General features: G+C 44.7%; 1 protein-coding gene across 2 annotated transcripts in view; it reads left to right on the forward strand.

Annotated features, from left to right (window-relative positions):
- Nucleotides 1-446: 446 nt before the first annotated feature.
- mta1 (metastasis associated 1) overlaps nucleotides 447-22,346 on the forward strand; it is a 51,153-nt gene continuing 29,253 nt past the window's right edge. For both annotated transcript variants that reach the window (XM_055864029.1, XM_055864030.1), the window contains exons 1-3: nucleotides 447-701; nucleotides 8,093-8,160; nucleotides 15,367-15,460. In XM_055864029.1, coding sequence (XP_055720004.1) covers nucleotides 674-701; nucleotides 8,093-8,160; nucleotides 15,367-15,460 — 190 coding nt within the window. In that variant the 5' untranslated portion in view covers nucleotides 447-673. The remainder of the gene's footprint in view (nucleotides 702-8,092; nucleotides 8,161-15,366; nucleotides 15,461-22,346) is intronic.

Below are 22,346 nucleotides of genomic sequence, written 5' to 3' on the forward strand. Positions count from 1 at the left end.
AATAGGCTAGACCAGGGGTATTCAACTCCCACCCTAAGAGATCTTGGAGCCTGCTTTTCTCTTCTACCTGATAATGAATTGCACACACCTGGTTTCCCAGGTCTAAATAAGTCTCTGATTAGAGGGGAACAATGAAAAAAAGCAGTGGCACTGGCTTCAGTGAGGTTGAGGGGGCTAGACAGAGGGAGATATGAACATACATTTTTAAAGGAACTTACCACAATCAAAAAAATATATTTTTTGTAGGCTACTCAAACAGCAACAGTTTTAATACTTTATAAATGTTTCCGTTAGTTTTGAAATAACACAGCATTGTTGTGTTGCGTGCAGGTAGGGAGGCGGGGTAGTGAGAGGGCAACGATGCTGAATAGTGCCCCCTCCGTCTGCAGCCCACTCCTCGTTCGTGCACTGACTTCCAGGGGAAACCGCTTTGTTACGAACTGTATCCACATTTTACGCGGGTTACTCAAGTCCGCCTCATACATAAAATACAGCAGGCCTACCCAGAGTAGGTTTTGGAGAAATAACGCGTACTGTCTCTTTAAGATCTCTTGGCTAGTCTGCTTCGTATTGATCAATCCACCATTTTCCAACACACAGCGGCGGCAGTGGTAACAGCGACGGCTACTGCGAGAGATAGCCCTACCTGGAGACGCCAGGACCCGGGGCAGTCATGGCAGCGAACATGTACCGGGTTGGAGGTAAGGGGAACACAGTTTTGGACAATTTTGTGTCCTTTATGTCGCGTTTTCACTGGTTCGTCGCGGGTTTTGCAGCATGGGTTTTGTCTTTTTTTTTATTTCCTAAAGCTAAAGTGCCTTGTGCTTCAGTCAGTGATGAAGATGATGGTGACTGAGGAGGAGGAGGATGGTGATGAAGAGTCTCGTAGGGACCCCGGGTTTTTCCTCGTTGTTTCTAAACGTATCGCTGTTGCTGTTACACAAACCAATATGGTCGTCTTTAGAGTTAACATTTTGTTTTTATTAAAATAATTATTCAACGATTCGCTTTTAAAAGTAAAGTTTGGCTTGCCAGTCGGCTAGCTAACACATTAGTTGGCTAACAGGCTATTTGGCTCTGTTGAGAGAGTGAGTATTTTGAGGCAGTACGATAACGTTATTAACTGCTGCTGGTCTCTGAAGTTGTACTTTCAGAATGATAATAAATTACGATGGTATCTATTGTCTAATCAAAGTAGTTGTATTATATTAGACTGACCTTTTTGAGTTTATATCAAATTGATCAGTATTTGCGTTTCATAATATGTACAACTTTACAATAACAATAGCTACCTAGCAAGGTTAGTCAACTCGGGTTCAAGTTGACTTAAATTAGTTTCCAACTCACCTGGCTCGTTCAGTGCATGGGAATAGTTAGTATACTGAGGTCCGGTGTCACACTCCCCTGAAATACATTAAAGTAGTTTGTCAACAAATTGGTAACTGTATCCAGCAGTAGGCTAGTCAAGCCACAGGTTTTAAACCAAGTTTAATTTCATTGTTAGCTGGTGTGAAAATCTTTCTGTTTGACCACAACAGTGAGTGTCAGCAGCACCAGTTGTGGATTGTGATGGATGGGGTCAATGTGACCAGTCATTTTATTTAACATAGTTGAAACAATACTATATAAAAACAATAGCCTAGCCTACCCTCTTACTATTAATTCATGTCAACTGGCTTTCAGTTGTTTATGAATCATTTGTTTGTCAGACAAGTGAGACAACTCACTGTCAAGCTAGTGTTTATAAAATATATAGTTTAGTTGGCACTGTACAGAAATGGTAACAGTTTGTCTGTCTGCTTGTGATCATGCTGATTCTGCTGAATAGAGGACCCATTTAATTGTTTTGGAAAGTGTGGAATTCAAGCCACTCATTGCTATGCACACAGTTGGTGCACACAGAGTAGTTTACAGCAGATCATTTTAATTGATCGCTGGGGAATGCAACTTTTTGACAGCAGATTCAGTATGACTGCACACTCATTTTTAGAAATGGTGGACTTTTGGTGGAACGGTTTTGACAGTTTCTCAAGAACCTCTGATGACTAGCCATTCAATCAGTGCCAGGATAGTAAAGGTAAGCCTACGTTTTAGAGGGAGAAATTATGTTGAATTGCCATGTCAGTCAATAAAATGTATTTTATGAAACCCTTTTAACATCAGCAGTTGTCACAAAGTGCTTTACAGATACCCAGCCTAAAACCCCAGAGAGCAAGCAATGCAACGGAAGTTAAGCACAGTGGCTAGGAAAAACTCCCTAGAAGGCAGTAACCTAGGAAGAAACCTAGAGAGGAATCAGGCTCCAAGGGGTGGCCAGTCCTCTTCTGACCTGCTACATTCCCTTTGGGTCCCGTTTGGCCCTACAACCACAGTCGTTGCCTCAGCTCTTTGGTTCAACGTCGAACCGCTCATGGCAGTACACTGAAATCTAATAAGGTCCAGGATCAAATGGATGCCTCTCTGGGTAGGTGCCTTGTCCCCTTCCCCAGTCTAGGGCATTGCCTTGCATCTGAGCAAAGCCGGGTTTCCCTCAAAGATAGCTGACACTTAAAGACAATGCTGTAGACAATGCTGGATCATCACAGAGGCAATGAGGAGGACTTCCCTTGTGGCTGAAGCATAGACAAAGCCTGTCACACATACACCGTAGGCTAGCTAGGCCCTAATGTCTTTGTTTCCCACAGCAGATCACTCTTCTGGGCCCTCAACATTTTACACCCCAAAGTCCATTTACCCTTACTCCTTCCGATAGATCACTTATTTGTCTTTGTTTTCTGTAGATCACTCTTCTGGAGAGCGAGCCTCACCTGGCATTTAGGGTCCCTGACCATTTTTACCCTCCAGAACCCAAGGAAAATGATAAAAACAAGGGGTCTGTATGGTTGTTTTTCATTTTGGAATCACACAGCATTATTGTGAACTAACATCATAATATCCTAAACTGATGCGCTGTCTCTGGCATAAGAGGAAAGTTGCTTGATCAGTGGCATCAATCTGGCATTTTCAGCTTATTGTCTTGGCTAACACGCACTGGATGAGCACCAAATTGTTATCATGGCCACTTCCCCTGTAGGTGTGTAAACTCAGGCCCCTTGGTGTCAAAGTTCAGGAGAGGATCCAGGTAGTTGGTTGCTTGGAATAGCTTTACTGTTCAGTTTTTTTGTCTCTTCTTTGGTAAAAGCCCCCCCCCCCCCCCCATGGCACTATCACATGGCATCTTCCTTACAAATGTGATTGTCTACATGTCATGCAGAGGTCATGATGGGATCGATGTTTGGGTAAAGGAAGACCGTAAGGACAAAAAGCCGTAGTATCTTCAGCAAGTGGCCATCAGTGGAAATGTCAATCACTGACCCCTTGAGTGTGATGTACTTTGTGACAAGGGCTTTATTAATACATTTGATGTGATTTTGATCCGCAGCAATAACCAAACATTTTTCCCAGCAGAGAACATATTGTGGTGGTAAAATGTCAAGAGACCAGTGGCAACACAGACGTTTGTACACTGTATCTCCTTGGGGCCCGAGCTGTGGTAGACAGCATAGATACACAGCATCTCCTTGGCAGCAGAATTGATACAGGCTCTCTGACAGAGGGCGAACACACCGCTCAGATAGGAGAAAGGTGGAGGCTATGCCTTCTAACAGTCACAGACAGTATGGACGATCATACCAAGTTTGGCTAGTGTTAGAGTAGGCCCTGCATTTTCTTTACCTATCTGAGTGAGATAGATGGACAGACTGTCTTTGGGGCTCAGCTACATGCTACGATTGGCTCTGAGGGAATTTGACTGCACTGTGACGTGGCGGGTAGTGATGGCGCGTGATTGGCTGAGGCTGGCAGTGGGGGAGGGGTGGGGGTAGCAGACGCTGGCTGTGGGCACATGCAGGCTGATCTGGCAGGAGGGTAGGCGAGGGCTGGCAGAGACAGGCAGGCAGGAAGAGAGACCGACAGAGTGAGCTGGAGAGACGGGCAGGCCGTTTTGCCTGTTCTGTATGTTTTTATTACGTTTTGGAGCTCTTTTGAAGGCTGTGGTTGAGCATGTTCAGTGTAAGATTCGCTGTATGTTTCCCATTAGTAAACCGCTCAATTGAGTTGGTTAGTGTACTTGCTATGGGAGTACACACGTGAGTGCATGGCTGGACATGTACAGTGCCTCTGGATAGTATTCAGACCCCTTGACTTTTCCCACATTTTGTTACGTTAGTCTTATTCTAAAATGTATTAAATAAATAAAAATCCTCAAATCTACACACAATACCCCATAATGACAAAGAGAAAACAGGTTGCTACCCATTTTTGCTAATTTATAGAAAACAGATCTTATTTACATAAGTATTCAGACCCTTTGCTATGAGACTCAAATTTGAGCTCAGGTGCATCCTGTTTCCATTGATCATCCTTGAGATGTTCCTACCACTTGATTTGAGTCCACCTGTGGAAAATTCCATTTCCAATTGATTGGACATGCTTTGGAATGGTCCCAGAGTTGACAGTACATGTCAGAGCAAAAACCAAGCCATGAGGTCGAAGGATTTGTCCGTAGAGCTCCGAGACAGGATTGTGTCGAGGCACAGATCTGGGGAAAGGTACCAAAACATGTCTGCAGCATTGAAGGCCCCCAAGAACACTGGCCTCCATCATTCTTAAATGGAAGAAATTTGGAACCACTAAAACTCTTCTTAGTGCTGGCAGAAGGGCCTTGGTCAGGAGGGTGACCAAGAACCCGACGGTCACTCTGACAAAGCTCTAGAGTTAGGCTGTGGGGGTGGGAGAATCTTCCAGAAGGACAACCGTCTCTGCAGCACTCCACCAATAAGGCCTTTATGGTAGAGTGGCCAGACGGAAGCCACTTCTCAGCGGCAGGGACTGGGAGGCTAGTCAGGATCGAGGAAAAGATGATCGGCACTAAGTACAGAGAGATCATGATGAAAACCTGCTCAGGACCTCAGACTGGGGCGAAGGTTCACCTTCCAACAGGACTTGAACCCGGTCGAACATTTTTGTTGTGCAGTAACGCTCCCAATCCAACCTGACAGAGCTTGAGAGGATCTGCAGAGAAGAATGGGAGAAACTCCCCAAAAACATATGTGCCATACCCAAGGAGACTCAATGCTGTAATCGCTGGCAAAGGTGCTTCAACAAAGTACTGAGTAAAGGGAATGAATACTTGTGTAAATGTGATACTTACATTTTTAATTTTTAATAAATCACCCCCCCCCCCCCAAAAAAAAAAATCTGTTTGCTTTGTCCTTATGGGATATTGTGTGTAGCTTGAGGGGGGGAGGGACTATTTAATCAATTTAACAAAATGTGGAAAGTCGGGGGGGGGGGATATACACAGTACCAGTCAAAAGTTTGGGGACCTACTCATTCAAGGGCTTTTCTTTATTTTTACCCGCAAAACACCAGTCTCAACGTCAACAGTGAAGAGGCGATTCTGGCCTTCTAGGCAGAGTTGCAAAGAAAAAGCCATATCTCAGACTGGCCAATAAAAATAAAAGATTAAGATGGGCAAAAGAACACAGACACTGGACAGAGGAAGTCTGCCTAGAAGGCCAGCATCCCGGAGTTGCCTCTTCACTGTTGACGTTGAGACTGGTGTTTTGTGGGTACTATTTAATGAAGCTGCCAGTTGAGGACTTGTGAGGTGTCTGTTTCTCAAACTTCTCAAAGCTAACACAACGTGCCATTGGAACACAGGAGTGATGGTTGCTGATAATGGGCCTATGTAGATATTTCATTAAAAATCAGCCGTTTCCAGCTACAATAGTCATTTACAACATTAACAATGTCTACACTATTTCTGATCAATTTTATATTTTAATGGACAATTTTCTTTTCTTTCAAAAACATTAATTTCTAAGTGACCCCAAACTTTTGTATATATATATATATATATACTGCTCAAAAAAATAAAGGGAACACTTAAACAACACAATGTAACTCCAAGTCAATCACACTTCTGTGAAATCAAACTGTCCACTTAGGAAGCAACACTGATTGACAATACATTTCACATGCTGTTGTGCAAATGGAATAGACAAAAGGTGGAAATTATAGGCAATTATTAAGACACCCCCAAAAAAGGAATGGTTCTGCAGGTGGTGACCACACACCACTTCTCAGTTCCTATGCTTCCTGACTGATGTTTTGGTCACTTTTGAATGCTGGCGGTGCTTTCACTCTAGTGGTAGCATGAGACGGAGTCTACAACCCACACAAGTGGCTCAGGTAGTGCAGCTCATCCAGGATGGCACATCAATGCGAGCTGTGGCAAAAAGGTTTGCTGTGTCTGTCAGCGTAGTGTCCAGAGCATGGAGGCGCTACCAGGAGACAGGCCAGTACATCAGGAGACGTGGAGGAGGCCGAAGGAGGACAACAACCCAGCAGCAGGACCGCTACCTCCGCCTTTGTGCAAGGAGGTGCACTGCCAGAGCCCTGCAAAATGACCTCCAGCAGGCCACAAATGTGCATGTGTCTGCTCAAACGGTCAGAAACAGACTCCATGAGGGTGGTATGAGGGCCCAACGTCCACAGGTGGGGGTTGTGCTTACAGCCCAACACCGTGCAGGACATTTGGCATTTGCCAGAGAACACCAAGATTGGCAAATTCGCCACTGGCACCCTGTGCTCTTCACAGATGAAAGCAGGTTCACACTGAGCACATGAGCACATGTGACAGACGTGACAGAGTCTGGAGAACGTTCTGCTGCCTGCAACATCCTCCAGCATAACCGGTTTGGCGATGGGTCAGTCATGGTGTGGGGTGCATTTCTTTGTGGGCCCGCACAGCCCTCCATGTGCTCGCCAGAGGTAGCCTGACTGCCATTAGGTACCGAGATGAAATCCTCAGACCCCTTGTGAGACCATATGCTGACACATGCACATTTGTGGCCTGCTGGAGGTCATTTTGCAGGGCTCTGGCAGTGCACCTCCTTGCACACAGGCGGAGGTAGCGGTCCTGCTGCTGGGTTGTTGCCTTCCTATGGCCTCCTCCACGTCTCTTGATGTACTGGCCTGTCTCCTGGTAGCGCCTCCATGCTCTGGACACTACGCTGACAGACACAGCAAACCTTTTTTGCCACAGCTCGCATTGATGTGCCATCCTGGATGAACTGCACTACCTGAGCCACTTGTGTGGGTTGTAGACTCCGTCTCATGCTACCACTAGAGTGAAAGCACCGCCAGCATTCAAAAGTGACCAAAACATCAGCCAGGAAGCATAGGAACTGAGAAGTGGTCTGTGGTCACCACCTGCGGAATCAATCCTTTTTTGGGGGTGTCTTGCTAATTGCCTATAATTTCCACCTTTTGTCTATTCCATTTGCACAACAGCATGTGAAATTTATTGTCAATCAGTGTTGCTTCCTAAGTGGACAGTTTGATTTCACAGAAGTGTGATTGACTTGGAGTTACATTGTGTTGTTTAAGTGTTCCCTTTATTTTTTTGAGCAGTATATATATATATATTTTATTTTATTTATTATTTCCTGCTCAGTCAGACAAGAGATGAAGAGTTGGACTGGAGAGGATGGGGGTAGACGGTAGGGAGAGACGAGGGGAGGGGTTTAGCTCCAGGCAGCCTATCAAGTGTGGGGTATGATAATCTGACATTAGTCAAGTTGCATGCAGGTTTAAGAGGAGAGGCACGCACTCTACTAAGCCCAGGGCCTGAGAGAGAGAGGAGCGAGAGGAGAGGAGCAAGAGGGAGGGAGGACTGCAGGGGGGAGGAGGAGAGGGGCTAGGTCAAGAGCAAGGGGAATGGGGTTGAAAGGAGAGGAGCTGGGTCAAGCGTACAGACGGAGGGAAAGAGGAGAGAGAGCTAGAAATGCAGAGGACAAAGAATGGGAAGAAAAAATTGAAAATAGTGTTTTGATATACTGTTCAAGCTATTGAAGTCATCCATTGGTCCAGGTGGCCAAATCACTCCGCAAGAATACAGTTGACGCTGTCTCTGTCTGTTGGCTATACAGAGTAGGCTAACCTTGTTAAGACGCTCTACTGACGTGTTTTCTCTCTCTCTCTCTCTCTCTCTCTCTCTCTCTCTCTCTCTCTCCTCCTCCTTCCCTCCACTCCTTTTCCTTAACAGATTATGTTTATTTTGAAAACTCATCCAGTAACCCACTGCTGATCCGGCGGATAGAAGAGCTCAACAAGGTGAGACAGTGGTGCGTGTGTGTACAGCCTCTGGCCCTAACTAGGGTTGTGGTGGTCATGATATTGTCAGCCGGTAACTGTCACTCAAATAACTGCCGGTCTCACGGTAATTTACCGTTAATGAACATAAACACGTTTTAGCATCTCAGGGCTTCCACGCATAGCCTTCAAGCAAGCCACTGATGCAGCTATTTGGAACATGAATCCATTTATTATAGCCTACACCATCACAATAAATCCATTATTTAATTTAGGCTAAAGAAACATTAGGCTATATTCTCTCATATCATATTTCAGAAGAACAGAAATGGCATATTCTGAGTCTTATGTTAGGCTCTGATCTAGCTATGCTATATGGCCGTGGGCTACAGCAGTCCATTTGGCAGGTAAGATTTGCTTCTAGTTCCTGTAGCGTCACATTATTTTATAGTAAGAAGTTGAACGTGGCTGAGTAAAATTGCAAGGATATTTTCCTGGAACTATTTCCAAAGGAGTGCGCACATGCAGCTATTCTGTGTTGAGCGGTTAATGAAGAAACCAGTACTCTTATATGCCTCATTTAGTTATTTGTGATACACACTAGTGTTGCATGGTATACTGGTACCACAGTAATATCATGTTACCAGAATGATACCAACATTTTAGAATACTGTAGTTCTGTTTCGTATGATACTACCTATTTATTTCTATAAAATAACATTCTGCCCTACCTGTTTTTAACTGAAGAGTAGAAGGTTTCATGCAGTGTTTTCCCTTACAGTCACAATGACATGCAGATCATTATGCATGTACATTTGAAGTCGGAAGTTTACGTACACTTAGGTTGGAGTCATTAACTCATTTTTCAACCACTCCACAAGTTTCTTGTTAGCAAACTATAGTTTTGGCAAGTCGGTTAGGACATCTACTTTGTGCATGACACGGGTTATTTTTCCAACATTTGTTTACAGACAGATTATTTCACTTATAATTCACTGTATCACAATTCCAGTGGGTCAGAAGTTTATACACAAAAGTATCAATATCCACAGTAAAACAAGTCCTATATCGACATAACCTGAAAGGCCACTCGGCAAGGAAGAAGCCACTGCTCCAAAACCGCCAATAAAAAGCCAGACTACGGTTTGCAACTGTACATGGGGACGAAGATTGTACTTTTTGTAGAAATGTCCTCTGGTCTGATGAAACAGAAATAGAACTGTTTGGCCATAATGACCATCGCTATGTTTGGAGGAAAAAGGGGGATGCTTGCAAGCCGAAGAACACCATTTCAACCGTGAGGCACGGGGGTGGCAGCATCATATTGTGGGTGTGCTTTGCTGCAGGAGGGACTGGTGCACTTCACAAAATAGATGGTGTCGTGAGGAAGAAAAAATGTGGATATATTGAAGCAACATCTCAAGACATCCGTCAGGAAGTTAAAGCTGGGTCGCAAATGGGTCTTCCAAATGGACAATGACCCCAAGCATACTTCCAAAGTTGTGGCAAAATGGCTTAAGGACAACAAAGTCAAGGTATTGGAGTGGCCATCACCAAACATTGACCTCAATCCTATAGAACATTTTTGGGCAGATCTGAAAAAGTGTGTGCAAGCAAGGAGGTCTACAAACCTGACTGATACCAGGTCTGTCAGGAGGAATGGGCCAAAATTCGCCCAATTTGTGGAAGGCTACCCAAAACATTTGACCCAAGTTAAACAATTTAAAGACAATGCTACCAAATGCTAATTGAGTATATGTATACTTCTGACCCACTGGGAATGTGATGAAAGAAATAAAAGCTGAAATAAATCATTCTCTCTGCTATTATTCTGCCATTTCACATTCTTAAAATAAAGTGGTGATCCTAACTGACCTAAGATGGAATTTCTACTCGGATTTGTGTGAAACTGAGTTTAAATGTATTTGGCTAAGGTGTATGTAAACTTCTGACTTCAACTGTATATTCATTCCTCCAGCCAAATCACAGGTAGGCCTTTGGCTGATTTGCTCATATTTGCCTTCTATGCAGTATTCTATTATTCACTAAACAGTGTGAAAGTAAATTCAATCTGCTGTATTGAGTAGAACTGTGAATTTCAGTGACAGGTTTTTGCATAGCACATGCGCAGAACGGGAACAAGTGTCCAGGGGACGGGCCGAACAGGACGCTAGTCCACCGATTTTATTATACCCCCCCCCCCCCCCCCGTGGTATCGTGCGATTTATCTTTATCTTGATACTTGGCCTGGTATCGTGTTAGTAACATTTTGGTTTTGTGACAACACTAATACAAACTATATATATATTTATATATATATATATAGATAGATAGATGTGTGTGTGTTTGCCTTTTCTTTCCTAATACATTCCAAGGCTGCATGATGCAACTAATGATTTGAAAAAAAAGTTGCATGGAAGGAAAGAGCTCTGCTATTTCACGTCGTCAGTCTTTCATCCACAATTTGACAAGCGCTTGATAATATTCTCACCTGTCAGACTATTGTCAATTTAATCTGGTCTTTACATATCTACTAATGTGTGTGCATTTATTTTATTTAGAATGGGCCACAAAAAACCCCAACATGTAATCCGTAGGCTGCACTTGAATAGGGAGCTTCCCATGGTTACGGTTTTTAATATTCCAGGTAGGCTACACGGGTTGTAAAGCCGATTGATGTGCTTCCTTTTAAGAATTGAGCAAATAAATATAGCAGCACGAGGAAGCTGGCATCCTCTTTTAAATAGCGGGGAGTCAAAGCTGTATTGCGCAGTTACTGGGCTGATATGAATACGTTGTGATAGGCCTATATGTTTTTGACAAGGTTTCTATGGGATTGACTATATGATGCATGCCACTAGGATTTGGAAAAAGTCGTAATGCATGTGCAGTTTCTTGTCTTAGACTGAACATGCTGGGCATCATTCACAAGTGATACTATTCTCACCCATCAGACTATTCTCAATTTAATGTTTTACATATACTAAGTAATATGTGTGAAGTTAATTTTGGATTTAGAATGGGCCATTTTCATGCACCTGTATGCACTTCAACCTCTCCCTGTCTGAGTCTGTGCCCAAGAACACTAAGGTAACCTGCCTAAATGACTACCGACCCGTAGCGCTCACGTCTGTAGCCATGAAAGGCTGGTCATGGCTCACATCAACACCATTATCCCAGAAACCCTAGACCCACTCCAATTTGCATACCGCACCAACAGATCCACAGATGATCCAATCTCTATTGAGGCTCTGAGGACCCATGCCAAGTCTTTTCAGTCTCCTGAGTGGGAATAGGCTTTGTTGTGCCCTCTTCACGACTGTCTTGGTGTGCTTGGATCATGTTAGTTTGTTGGTGATGTGGACACCAAGGAACTTGAAGCTCTCAACCTGCTCCACTACAGCCCAGTCGATGAGAATGGGGGCGTGCTCGGTCCTCTTTTTCCTGTAGTCTACAATCATCTCCTTTGTCTTGATCACGTTGAGGGAGAGGTTGTTGTCCTGGCACCACATGGCCAGGTCTCTGACCTCCTCCCTATAGGCTGTCTTGTTGGGGATCAGGCCTACCGCTGTCATCGGCAAACTTGATGATGGTGTTGGAGTCGTGCCTGGCCGTGTAGTCATGAGTGAACCGGGAGTACAGGACGGGACTGAGCACGCACCCCTGAGGGGGCCTCTGTATTGAGGATCAGTGTGGTGGATGTGCTGTTACCTACCCTTACCACCTGGGGGCAGCCCGTCAGGAAGTCCAGGATCCAGTTGCAGAGGGAGGTGTTTAGTCCCAGGGTCCTTAGCTTAGTTCCTTCAAAGCTCATCACTATGGTGTTGAACGCTGAGCTGTAGTCAATGAATAGCATTCTCAAATAGGTGTTCCTTTTGTCTAGCTGGGAAAGGGCAGTGTGGAGTGCAGTAGAGATGGCATCATCTGTGGAGCTGTTGGGGCGGTATGCAAATTGGAGTGGGTCTTGGGTTTCTGGGATAATGTTTTTTATGTGAGCCATGACCAGCTTTTCAAAGCACTTCATGTCTACAGACATGAGTGCTACGGGTCGGTAGTCATTTAGGCAGGTTGCCTTTGTGTTCTTGGGCACAGGGACTATGGTGTTCTGCTTGAAACATGTTGGTAATACAGACTCAGACAGGGAGAGGTTGAAAATGTCAGTGAAGACACTTGCCAGTTGGTCAGCGTATGCTTGGAGTACACGTCCTGGTAATCTGTCTGGCCCTGCGGCCTTGTGAATGTTGACCTGTTTAAAGGCCTTACTCACATTGGCTGTGGAGAGTGTGATCAGTCGCCCGGAACAGCTGATGATCTCATGCATGTTGCAGTGTTACTTGCCTCGAAGCGAGCATAGAAGTAATTTAGCTCATCTGGTAGGCGTGTGTCACTGGGCAGCTCTCGGCTGTGCTTCCCTTTGTAGTATGTAATAGTTTGCAAGCCCTGCCACATCCGACGAGCATCGGAGCCGGTGTAGTACGATTTGATCTTAGTCCTGTATTGAGGCTTTGCCTGTTTGATGGTTAGTCGGAGGGCGTAGCGGGATTTCTTATAAGATTCCGGGTTAGGGTCCCGCTTTTTGAAAGCGGCAGCTCTACCCTTTAGCTCAGTGCGGATGTTGCCTGTAATCCATGGCTTCTGGTTGGAGTATGTACGTACAGTCACTATGGGGACGACGTCATCGATACACTTATTGATGAAGCCAGCGACTGATGTGGAGTACTCCTCAATGCCATCGGAAGAATCCCGGAACATATTCCAGTCTGTGCTAGCAAAACATTCATGTAGCTTAGCATCTGAGTCACTGGTGCGTCCTGCTTTAATTTTTGCTTGTAAGCAGGAATCAGGAGGATAAAATTAATGGGTCATATTTGCCAAATGTAGGGCGAGGGAGAGCTTTGTACGCATCTCTGTGTGTGGAGTACAGGTGGTCTAGATGTTTTTCTTTCTCTGGTTGCACAATTAACATGCTGATAGAAATGAGGTAAAACGGATTTAAGTTTCCCTGCATTAAAGTACCCGGCCACTAGGAGCGTCGCCTCTGGGTGAGCTTTTTCCTGTTTTCTTATGGCCTTCTACAGCTCATTGAGTGTGGTCTTAGTGCCAGCATCGGTCTGTGGTGGTATGTAGACACCTACGAAAAATGTAGAAACTCTCTTGGTAGATAGTGTGGTCTACAGCTTATTATGAGAGACTATCTCAGGCGAGCAAAACCTTAAGACTTCCTTAGATATCATGCATCAGCTGTTGTTTACAAATATACATAGACCGCCACCCCTTGTCTTACCAGAGGCTGCTGTTCTATCTTGCCGATAGTGTATATCCCGCCAGCTGTATATCATTCATGTCGTCGTTCAGCCACGACTCGGTGAAACACAAGATATTCGTTTTTAATGTCCTGTTGGTATGATATAGTTGCTTTTTAGTTTGTCCAATGTATTATCCAGCGGCTGTACGTTGGCCAATAGTACTTATGGCAAGGGCAGATTAGCCACTCGGCGGCGTATCCTCACAAGACACCCCGATCTCTTTCCGCGATACCTCTTCTGTCATTTCCTCCTGCGAATGACGGGGATGAGGGCCTGTTCGGGTGTCTGGAGTAAATCCCTCTTTTCCGACTCATTAAAGAGAAATTCTTTGTCCAGTTCAAGGTGAGTAATCGCCGTTCTGATTTCCAGAAGCTCTTTTCGGTCAAAAGAGATTGTAGCGGCAACATTATGTACAAAAAATGCGAAAAAAAACTAACAAAATAGCAAGGTTGGTGACGAGCCCATGATACGGCAGCCATCTTACAACCACCATCTTACAACCGCCATCTTACAACCGCCATCTTACAACCGCCATCTTACAACCACCATCTTACAACCACCATCTTACAACCACCATCTTACAACCACCATCTTACAACCGCCATCTTACAACCACCATCTTACAACCACCATCTTACAACCGCCATCTTACAACCGCCATCTTACAACCGCCATCTTACAACCGCCATCTTACAACCGCCATCTTACAACCGCCATCTTACAACCGCCATCTTACAACCGCCATCTTACAACCGCCATCTTACAAGCTTTTACGGCAGTTATTTTTCATGCCAGCCAGGTAAGCTACTCCGGTTGTAAAGCGTAGCAATGTGCTTTAATATTAGGAAAGTTGAGAAATAAATGTAGTAGGCCAAGCCTAGAGAGAGCGTCATTGTTTTGTTGCATAGCCTATAGAAGAAATGTTGTGCAACATGGGCTTATAGGAACGCTTATTTCATTCCGTGCATCAACCAGCTATGAGGAGCTGGCTCTCGCTGCGCAACTGAGGATCCTATTCCGCTCAAACTCTGAATGCCAGGGCTCTCATGAAGTGTTTAATTCGATTTGCATTTGCGTTGACGTCCGAGTGATTAGCGGGACAGTAGAGCGCTGAGTACCAGACCATTAGCGACTAGCTGTTAGCAAGTTTGGTAGACTACTAATGACCATCTGTGACGTCAGAGTGCAGTTTTGGAGAAGCCTAGTTACTGTGATTCAACGGTCACGTGGAATTTGATGAGGTATGACTCATGACTGCCGGTGTGGTGGTGATACTGTCACCGTAACAGCCCTAGTCCTAACAGGTGCCAACTGTCCTGTCTGGTTGTTTAATTGTACTGGAGACTAGTGTCTGTCTGTGATTGACAGTAGACACAGAGCTGAGTGTAGGCCTAGCTAAGCTGCCGCTCTCATGTCACTCAGTCTGCCCAGACGGGCATAACACTGGCTCTTTCCCAATAAGTCACTCCTGGATCCCTCATTCTTCGAATCCTCAACGCATTGGAGGAAAAGGTAAGATGGGAGGGACTTTGGGTCATCTTCTCCGAAGCCGTTTGAGAAGGAAGGAGGTGACGAATCAAGCGAAGACTAATTCAGAAAAATGAACCTCATCATCGATGAGTAGTCACCCCACTTTGATCAACCAATCAACACTGAAATGTAAAATACTTTAGTTATTACATAGGCCTAGTCTAGTTGTTCTACTGTTTCTACATTATGTAAACTCCATACTTCACCAGGCTCGTTTCTCATTAGTACGTATAAGCCTAGATGGTATTGATCTTTCTGTTCTCAGATCATCAGCAAACTCCAACTCTACTCTCTCGGTGTGTGACCAATGACGTGTGGCAGGCTGGGCTGGCGGATTACGGTCGTTGCCATGGTAACCCTCCATCTCTCTCTCTCTCGTGTTGTGTTGCAGACTGCCAATGGAAACGTGGAGGCTAAAGTGGTGTGTTTCTATCGACGCAGGGACATCTCCTCGACACTCATCGCCCTGGCCGACAAACACGCACGTGAGTGACACGCACGGTTCACTGTTCAGTCAGAAGTCTTCAACATCGAATTCCAAAATTCAAATCCCCTAGTATAATGACTGTTCAGTCAGAAACCACTTTTAAATGGATGGAACCTTTTAAACAGGCTATTCTCATTCCGATTAAATGTCTCGCAAGAGAGACCTGTTCACTAACCACCATTCAGCATCCAATGACACTTCATCACCTTGTACAGATCAAATGGACAGTTTGACTCAAGTGCTCTGTGTATAAGGTTTACAGATGTGCAATCTAAACCTAATTGAACCTATTGACTTCTGCCTGAAGAGTGAATATGTAGTGAAGGACCTATGCATTCGTCTTGCACTAGGCAAATGTCTGAGTTTTCTGTACGTTTGCTCGTCCATGCAGAATTGTGTTTTGTGTCGTCGTGTGTGAATGACTGTGCATGCCAGCATTGCTTTATTTGTGTGCGTACTCTTCCTCCCGTGTGTGTATAAGCTAGCTTTGCAGTGTTTGTGGCTGTGAGGGTTGTAGCTGTTGCTGCCGGTTACTGTGAGGGCTGTAGCTGTGAGGGCTGTAGCTGTTGCTGCCGGTAGCTGTGAGGGCTGTAGCTGTTGCTGCCGGTAGCTGTGAGGGCTGTAGCTGTTGCTGCCGGTAGCTGTGAGGGCTGTAGCTGTTGCTGCCGGTAGTTGTGAGGGCTGTAGCTGTTGCTGCCGGTAGCTGTGAGGGCTGTAGCTGTTGCTGCCGGTAGCTGTGAGGGCTGTAGCTGTTGCTGCCGGTAGCTGTGAGAGTGGTAGCTGTTGCTGCCGGTAGCTGTGAGGGTGGTAGCTGTTGCTGCCGGTAGCTGTTGCTGCCGGTAGCTGTGAGGGTGGTAGCTGTTGCTGCCGGTAGCTGTTGCTGCCGGTAGCTGTTGCTGCCGGTAGCTGTTGCTGCCGGTAGCTGTTGCTGCCGGTAGCTGTTGCTGCCGGTAGCTGTTGCTGCCGGTAGCTGTTGCTGCCGGTAGCTGTGAGGGTGGTAGCTGTTGCTGCCGGTAGCTGTTGCTGCCGGTAGCTGTGAGGGTGGTTGCTGCCGGTAGCTGTGAGGGTGGTTGCTGCCGGTAGCTGTGAGGGTGGTAGCTGTTGCTGCCGGTAGCTGTGAGGGTGGTTGCTGCCGGTAGCTGTGAGGGTGGTAGCTGTGAGGGTTGTAGCTGATGCTGACTGAGAAGAGGGAGCTCTGCATCAGACCCAGGGACTGACTGACTGACTGGAGAATTTAAGCCTTCTAGACTGCAGCACTCCCAAGGCCTAACTCACTGACTGCACTACTGTGTCCACTCATACGACTGAATCTGTGGGGCCGAACGTTAGTTTGGGTGTGGTAGCGTGTGTGCAGAGAAGTGGGGGGGATTCTGTGGCAGTGGGTTGTTTTTTGTGGACCACACAGTTAGTAAGGAGGAGCTCTCCATTTAATTTAAGGGGCTTTATTGGCATGGGAAACATATGTGTACATTGCCAAAGCAAGTGAAATAGATAAAAAAAACAGAAGGGAAATGAAAAACAAAAGTTGCAAAAGAATAAAGACATTTCATATGTCAGTGTTGAAATGATGTGCAAATAGTTAAAGTACAAAAGGTTTTTTTTCATCACTGGTTGCCATTGTGGCAACAGGTCACAAATGTTGCTGCTGTGATGGCACACTGGTATTTCACCCAATAGAAATGGGCGTTTATCAAAATTGGATTTGTTTTCGAGTTCTTTGTGGATCTGTGTAATCTGAGGGAAGTATGTGTCTCTAATATGGTCATACATTTGGCAGGAGGTTAGGAAGTGCAGCTCAGTTCCACCTCATTTTGTGGGCAGTATGCACATCGCCTGATTCTCTTGAGAGCCAGGTCTGCCTGCGGTAGCCTTTCTTAATAGCAAGGCTATGCTCACAAAGTCTGTACATCCGTCAAAGGTTTCCTTAATTTTGGGTCGGGCACAGTGGTCACGTATTAGCCACTGTGTGCTCTCTCTTTAGGGCCAGTAAATTCTTTGCTGTGTGTCAAATAATAATCTTTTTGTTTTCTCATGATTTGATTGAATCTAATTGTGATGCTGTCCTGGGGCTCTGTTTGTGAACAGCGCCCCAGCACCAGCTTGCTTGGGGCCTCTTCTCCAGGTTCATTTCTCTGTAGTTGATGGCTTTTTTAGGAAGGTTTGGGAATTGCTTCCTTTTAGGTGGTTGTAGAATTTAACGGCGCCTTTCTGGATTTCGTTGATTAGAGGGTATCGGCCTAATTCTGTTCTGCATGCGTTATTTGCTGTTTTATGTTGTACACAGAGGATTTGGTGTTTGTCCCTTTTTTTTGTGCATTCTTGGTTGGTGAGTTGACCCCAGACCTCACAACCATAAAGGGCGATGGGTTCTATAACTGATTCATGTACTTTTTGGCCAGATCCTAATTGGTATGTTGAATTTTATGTTTTGATGGCATAGAAGGCCTTTCTTGCCTTGTCTCTCAGATTGTTCACAGCTTTGTGGAAGTTACCTGTGGCGCTGATGTTTACGCCAAGGTATGTATGTATAGTTTTTTTTGTGTGCTCTAGGGCAACTGTGTCGAGATGGAATTTGTATTTCTGGTCCTGGCAACTGGGCCTTTTTTGGAACACCCATTATTTTTGTCTTAGTGAGATTTACTGTCAGGGCCCAGGTCTGAGAATCTGTGCAGAACATCTAGGTGCTGCTGTAGGCCGTCCTTGGTTGGGGACAGAAGCACTAGATCATCAGCAAACAGACATTTGACTTCAGATTCTAGTAGGGTGAGGCCGGGTGCTGCAGACTGTTCTTGTGCCCTCGCCAATTCGTTGATATATATGTTGAAGAGGGTGGGGCTTAAACTGCATCCCTGTCTCCCCCCCGGCCATGTGGAAATAAATGTTTTTTTTGCCAGTTTTGTTTGTGTACATGGATTTTATAATGTATGTTTTTTTCCCCCAACACCACTTTCCATCAATCTGTATAGCAGACCCTCATGTCAAATTGAATGATGCTTTTTTGAAATCAACAAAGCATGAAGATTTTGCCTTTTTTGTTTGTTTTTATCTATTAGTTATTATAGGACTGTTTCTCTCTATACCATTTGTATTTCATATACCTTTGACTATTGGATGTTCTAATAGGTACTTAAGTATTGCCAGCCTAATCTCTGGAGTTGATAGGCTTGAAGTCATAAACAGCGCAATGCTTGAAGCGTTGCAAAGAGCTGCTAGCAAACGCAGTAAAGTGTTGTTTGAATGAATGCTTACAAGCTTGCTGCTGCCTACCACCGCTCAGTCAGACTGCTCTATCAAATCAGACTTAATTATAATATAATAACACACAGAAATACGAGCCTTAGGTCATTAATATGGTCAAGTCCGGAAACGATCATTTTGAAAACAAAACGTTTATTCTTTCAGTGAAATACAGAACCGTTCCGTATTTTATCTAACGGGTGGCATCCATAAGTCTAAATATTCCTGTTACATTACACAACCTTCAATGTTATGTCATAATTACGTAAAATTATGGCAAATTAGTTCGCAATGAGCCAGGCGGCCCAAACTGTTGCATATACCCTGACTCTGTGTAACGGATGTGAAATGGCTAGCTAGTTAGCGGGTACGCGCTACTAGCGTTTCAATCAGTTACGTCACTTGCTCTGAAACCTAGAAGTAGTGTTGCACCTTGCTCTGCAAGGGCTGCGGCCTTTGTGGCGCGATGGGTAACGATGCTTCGTGGGCGACCGTTGTTGATGTGTGCAGAAGGTCCCTGGTTCGCGCCCGTGTCTGGGCGAGGGGACGTACTGAAGTTATACTGTTACATTGATGCTGTTGACCCGGATCACTGGTTGCTGCGGAAAAGGAGGAGGTTGAAAGGGGGGTGAGTGTAACGGATGTGAAATGGCTAGCTAGTTAGCGGGTACGCGCTACTAGCATTTCAATCAGTTACGTCACTTGCTCTGAAACCTAGAAGTAGTGTTGCACCTTGCTCTGCAAGGGCCGCGGCTTTTGTGGAGCGATGGGTAACGATGCTTCGTGGGTGTCTGTTGTTGATGTGTGCAGAAGGTCCCTGGTTCGCGCCCGGGTATGGGCGAGGGGACGGTTTAAAGTTATACTGTTACATCTGCGTGCAATGAACGCAAGAGAAGTGACACAATTTCCCCGAGTTTAATATCGCCTGCTAACATGAATTTCTTAACTAAATATGCAGGTTTAAAAATATATACTTCTGTGTATTGATTTTAAGAAAGGCATTTATGGTTAGGTACATTCGTGCAATGATTGTGCTTTTTTTCCGCATATGCGCTTTTGTTAAATCATTCCCCATTTGGTGAAGTTGGCTTTGTTAGGAAGAAATGGTCTTCACACAATTCGCAACGAGCCAGGCGGCCCAAACTGCTGCATATACCTTGACTCTGTTGCACAGAACACAAGAGAAGTGACACAATTTCCCTAGTTAAAATAAATTCATGTTAGCAGGAAATATTAACCAAATATTCAGGTTTAAAAAATATATAATTGTCTATTGATTTTAAGAAAGGTGTTGATGTTTAGGTACACATTGGTGCAACGACAGTGCTTTTTTGCGACTGCGCCTGTTAAATCACCCGTTTGGCGAAGTAGGCTATGATTCAATGATAAATTAACAGGCACCGCATCGATTACATGCAACGCAGGACAAGCTAGATAAACTAGTAATATCATCAATCATGTGTAGTTAACTCGTGATTATGCTAAGATTGATTGTTTTTTTATAAGATACATTTAATGCTAGCTAGGACCTTACCATGGCTCCTTGCTGCACTCGCATAACAGGTAGTCAGCCTGCCACGCAGTCTCCTCGTGGAGTGCAATGTAATCGGCCATGATCGGTGTCCAAAAATGCAGATTTACCGATTGTTATGAAAAATTAGGGCCGATTTCAAGTTATCGGCCATTCCAATTAATCGGTCGACCTCTAGAGGAAACATACGAGTCTGCTGTTAATGATAATGCAGAGGATTTTCCCAAGGCTGCTGTTGACGCATATCCCCCGGTAGTTATTGGGGTCAAATTTGTCTCCAATTTTATGGATTGGGGTGATCAGTCCTTGGTTAAAAATATTGGGGAAGATGCCAGAGCTGAGGATGATAAACAGTTTAAGTATAGCCAATTTAATTTAGGATACCATCAACACCACAGGCCTTTTTGGGTTGGAGGGTTTGTATTTTGTCCTGTAGGTCATTAAATGTAATTGGAGAATCCAGTGTGTTTTGGGAGTCTTTAATAGTTGATTCTAAGATTTGCGTTTGATCATGTCTGTTTTTGCTGTTCTTTGTTATAGAGCCAAAAAGATTGGAGAAGTGGTTTATCCATACATCTCTGTTTTGGATAGATAAATCTTTGTGGTGGTGTTTTGAGTTTTCCCATTTTCCCAGAAGTGGTTAGATTTGATGGATTCTTCAATTACATTGAGCAGATTTCTGACGTGCTGTTTCTCCTTCCGTAGTTTATTTCTGCTTTTAGTGATTCACCATAGTGAAGGTGTAGACTCAGGTTTTCTGGGTCTCTGTTTTTGGTTGGATAGGGTCTCAATTTCTTTGGTTTTTGAATTCTTCATCAAACCTTTTGTCATTGTTAATTTCTTAGGTTGTCTGCTTTGCATTACATTTTTTTGATAGGGAAGCTGAGAGGTCAAATATGCTGTCTAGGTTTATATGCTGTGAAGTTTACACCTTCATTATTACAGTGAAACCTTTTGTCCAGGGAATTGTCTAGAAGGGATTGTATTTGTTGTTGCCTAATTGTTTTTTTGGTAGTTCTCCACACTATTTTCCTTCCATCTATAGCATTTTTTTATTCAGTTCCTTTAGCTTTGATGCCACATAATTTTGCTGTGATGTCAGTGGACTGAATGCTTTAAGAGACTCTGGGTTGAGGTCAGTGATAAAGTAGTCTACAGTACCACTGCCAAGAGATGAGCTATAGGTGTACCTACCATAGGAGTCCCCTCAGCCTACCATTGACTATGTACTTACCCAGCGTGGGACAGAGCTCCAGGAGGTGTGACCTGTTTTTGTTGGTTACAGTATGTTGTGTCTAGTGGGATATGCGACGGAGGGAATGCTGTCACCTCACTGGTAGGTGTTTGTCCCCCTTGTGTGCTGAGGGTGTCGGGTTCTTGTCCAGTTCTGGCATTTTGTTCGCCACAGACTAGTACATGTCCCTGAGCCTGGAAATTGTTGAGATCCCCCTCTAGGATGTAGAAGCTGTCATCGTTTAAAATATGGGGATTCTATTGGGGCAATAGCTAGCACACGAGGACATTTTTCTCTGTTGAGATCATTTCCTTAATAATTTCTAGCCAGATGTAAAATGTTCCTGTTTTGACTAATTTAATAGTGGATTCGGTCTGCTCTATACCAAATTAGCATACCCCCTGAGTCTCTTCCCTGTTTCACACCTGGTAGTTTGGTGGATGGGACTACCAGCTCTCTGTAACCTAGAGGGCAACCCGTGCGTCCATCTCTTTTACACAGTGTTTCTTGTAGGATGACAATGTCTATATTTCCAATTTCTTTGAAGTCTAGTTTGCTGCTCTTTAGGCCAAATGCAAATTATCTCAGACCTTGTATATTCCAGGATGAGATAGTAGAAGCTTTGTGTTCCATGGTGTCTAGTGTTGCTTTTGTGGTGTTTAGGCCTGGACCATCACAGTAGGTGTGAGCAGAGTCGGTCGAGCATCTGATACATACCTCTTAGGTCGCAGGATGGGCTTGAGCGGGGGTAATGGTGAGGGTTGGGCCTGTTGCTCTGCTCATGGCCTGTTATGTTGAGGTCCTTGCCGCAGGGGCGGGGGGGGGCGTAGGTCGGGCAGAAGGGGCATAGGTCTGATATGGGGTGTGGCCAGGGTTTGCTTG

The sequence above is a fragment of the Salvelinus fontinalis genome, chromosome 15 (genome assembly GCF_029448725.1).
Source record: "Salvelinus fontinalis isolate EN_2023a chromosome 15, ASM2944872v1, whole genome shotgun sequence".
Taxonomy (NCBI): Eukaryota; Metazoa; Chordata; class Actinopteri; order Salmoniformes; family Salmonidae; genus Salvelinus; species Salvelinus fontinalis.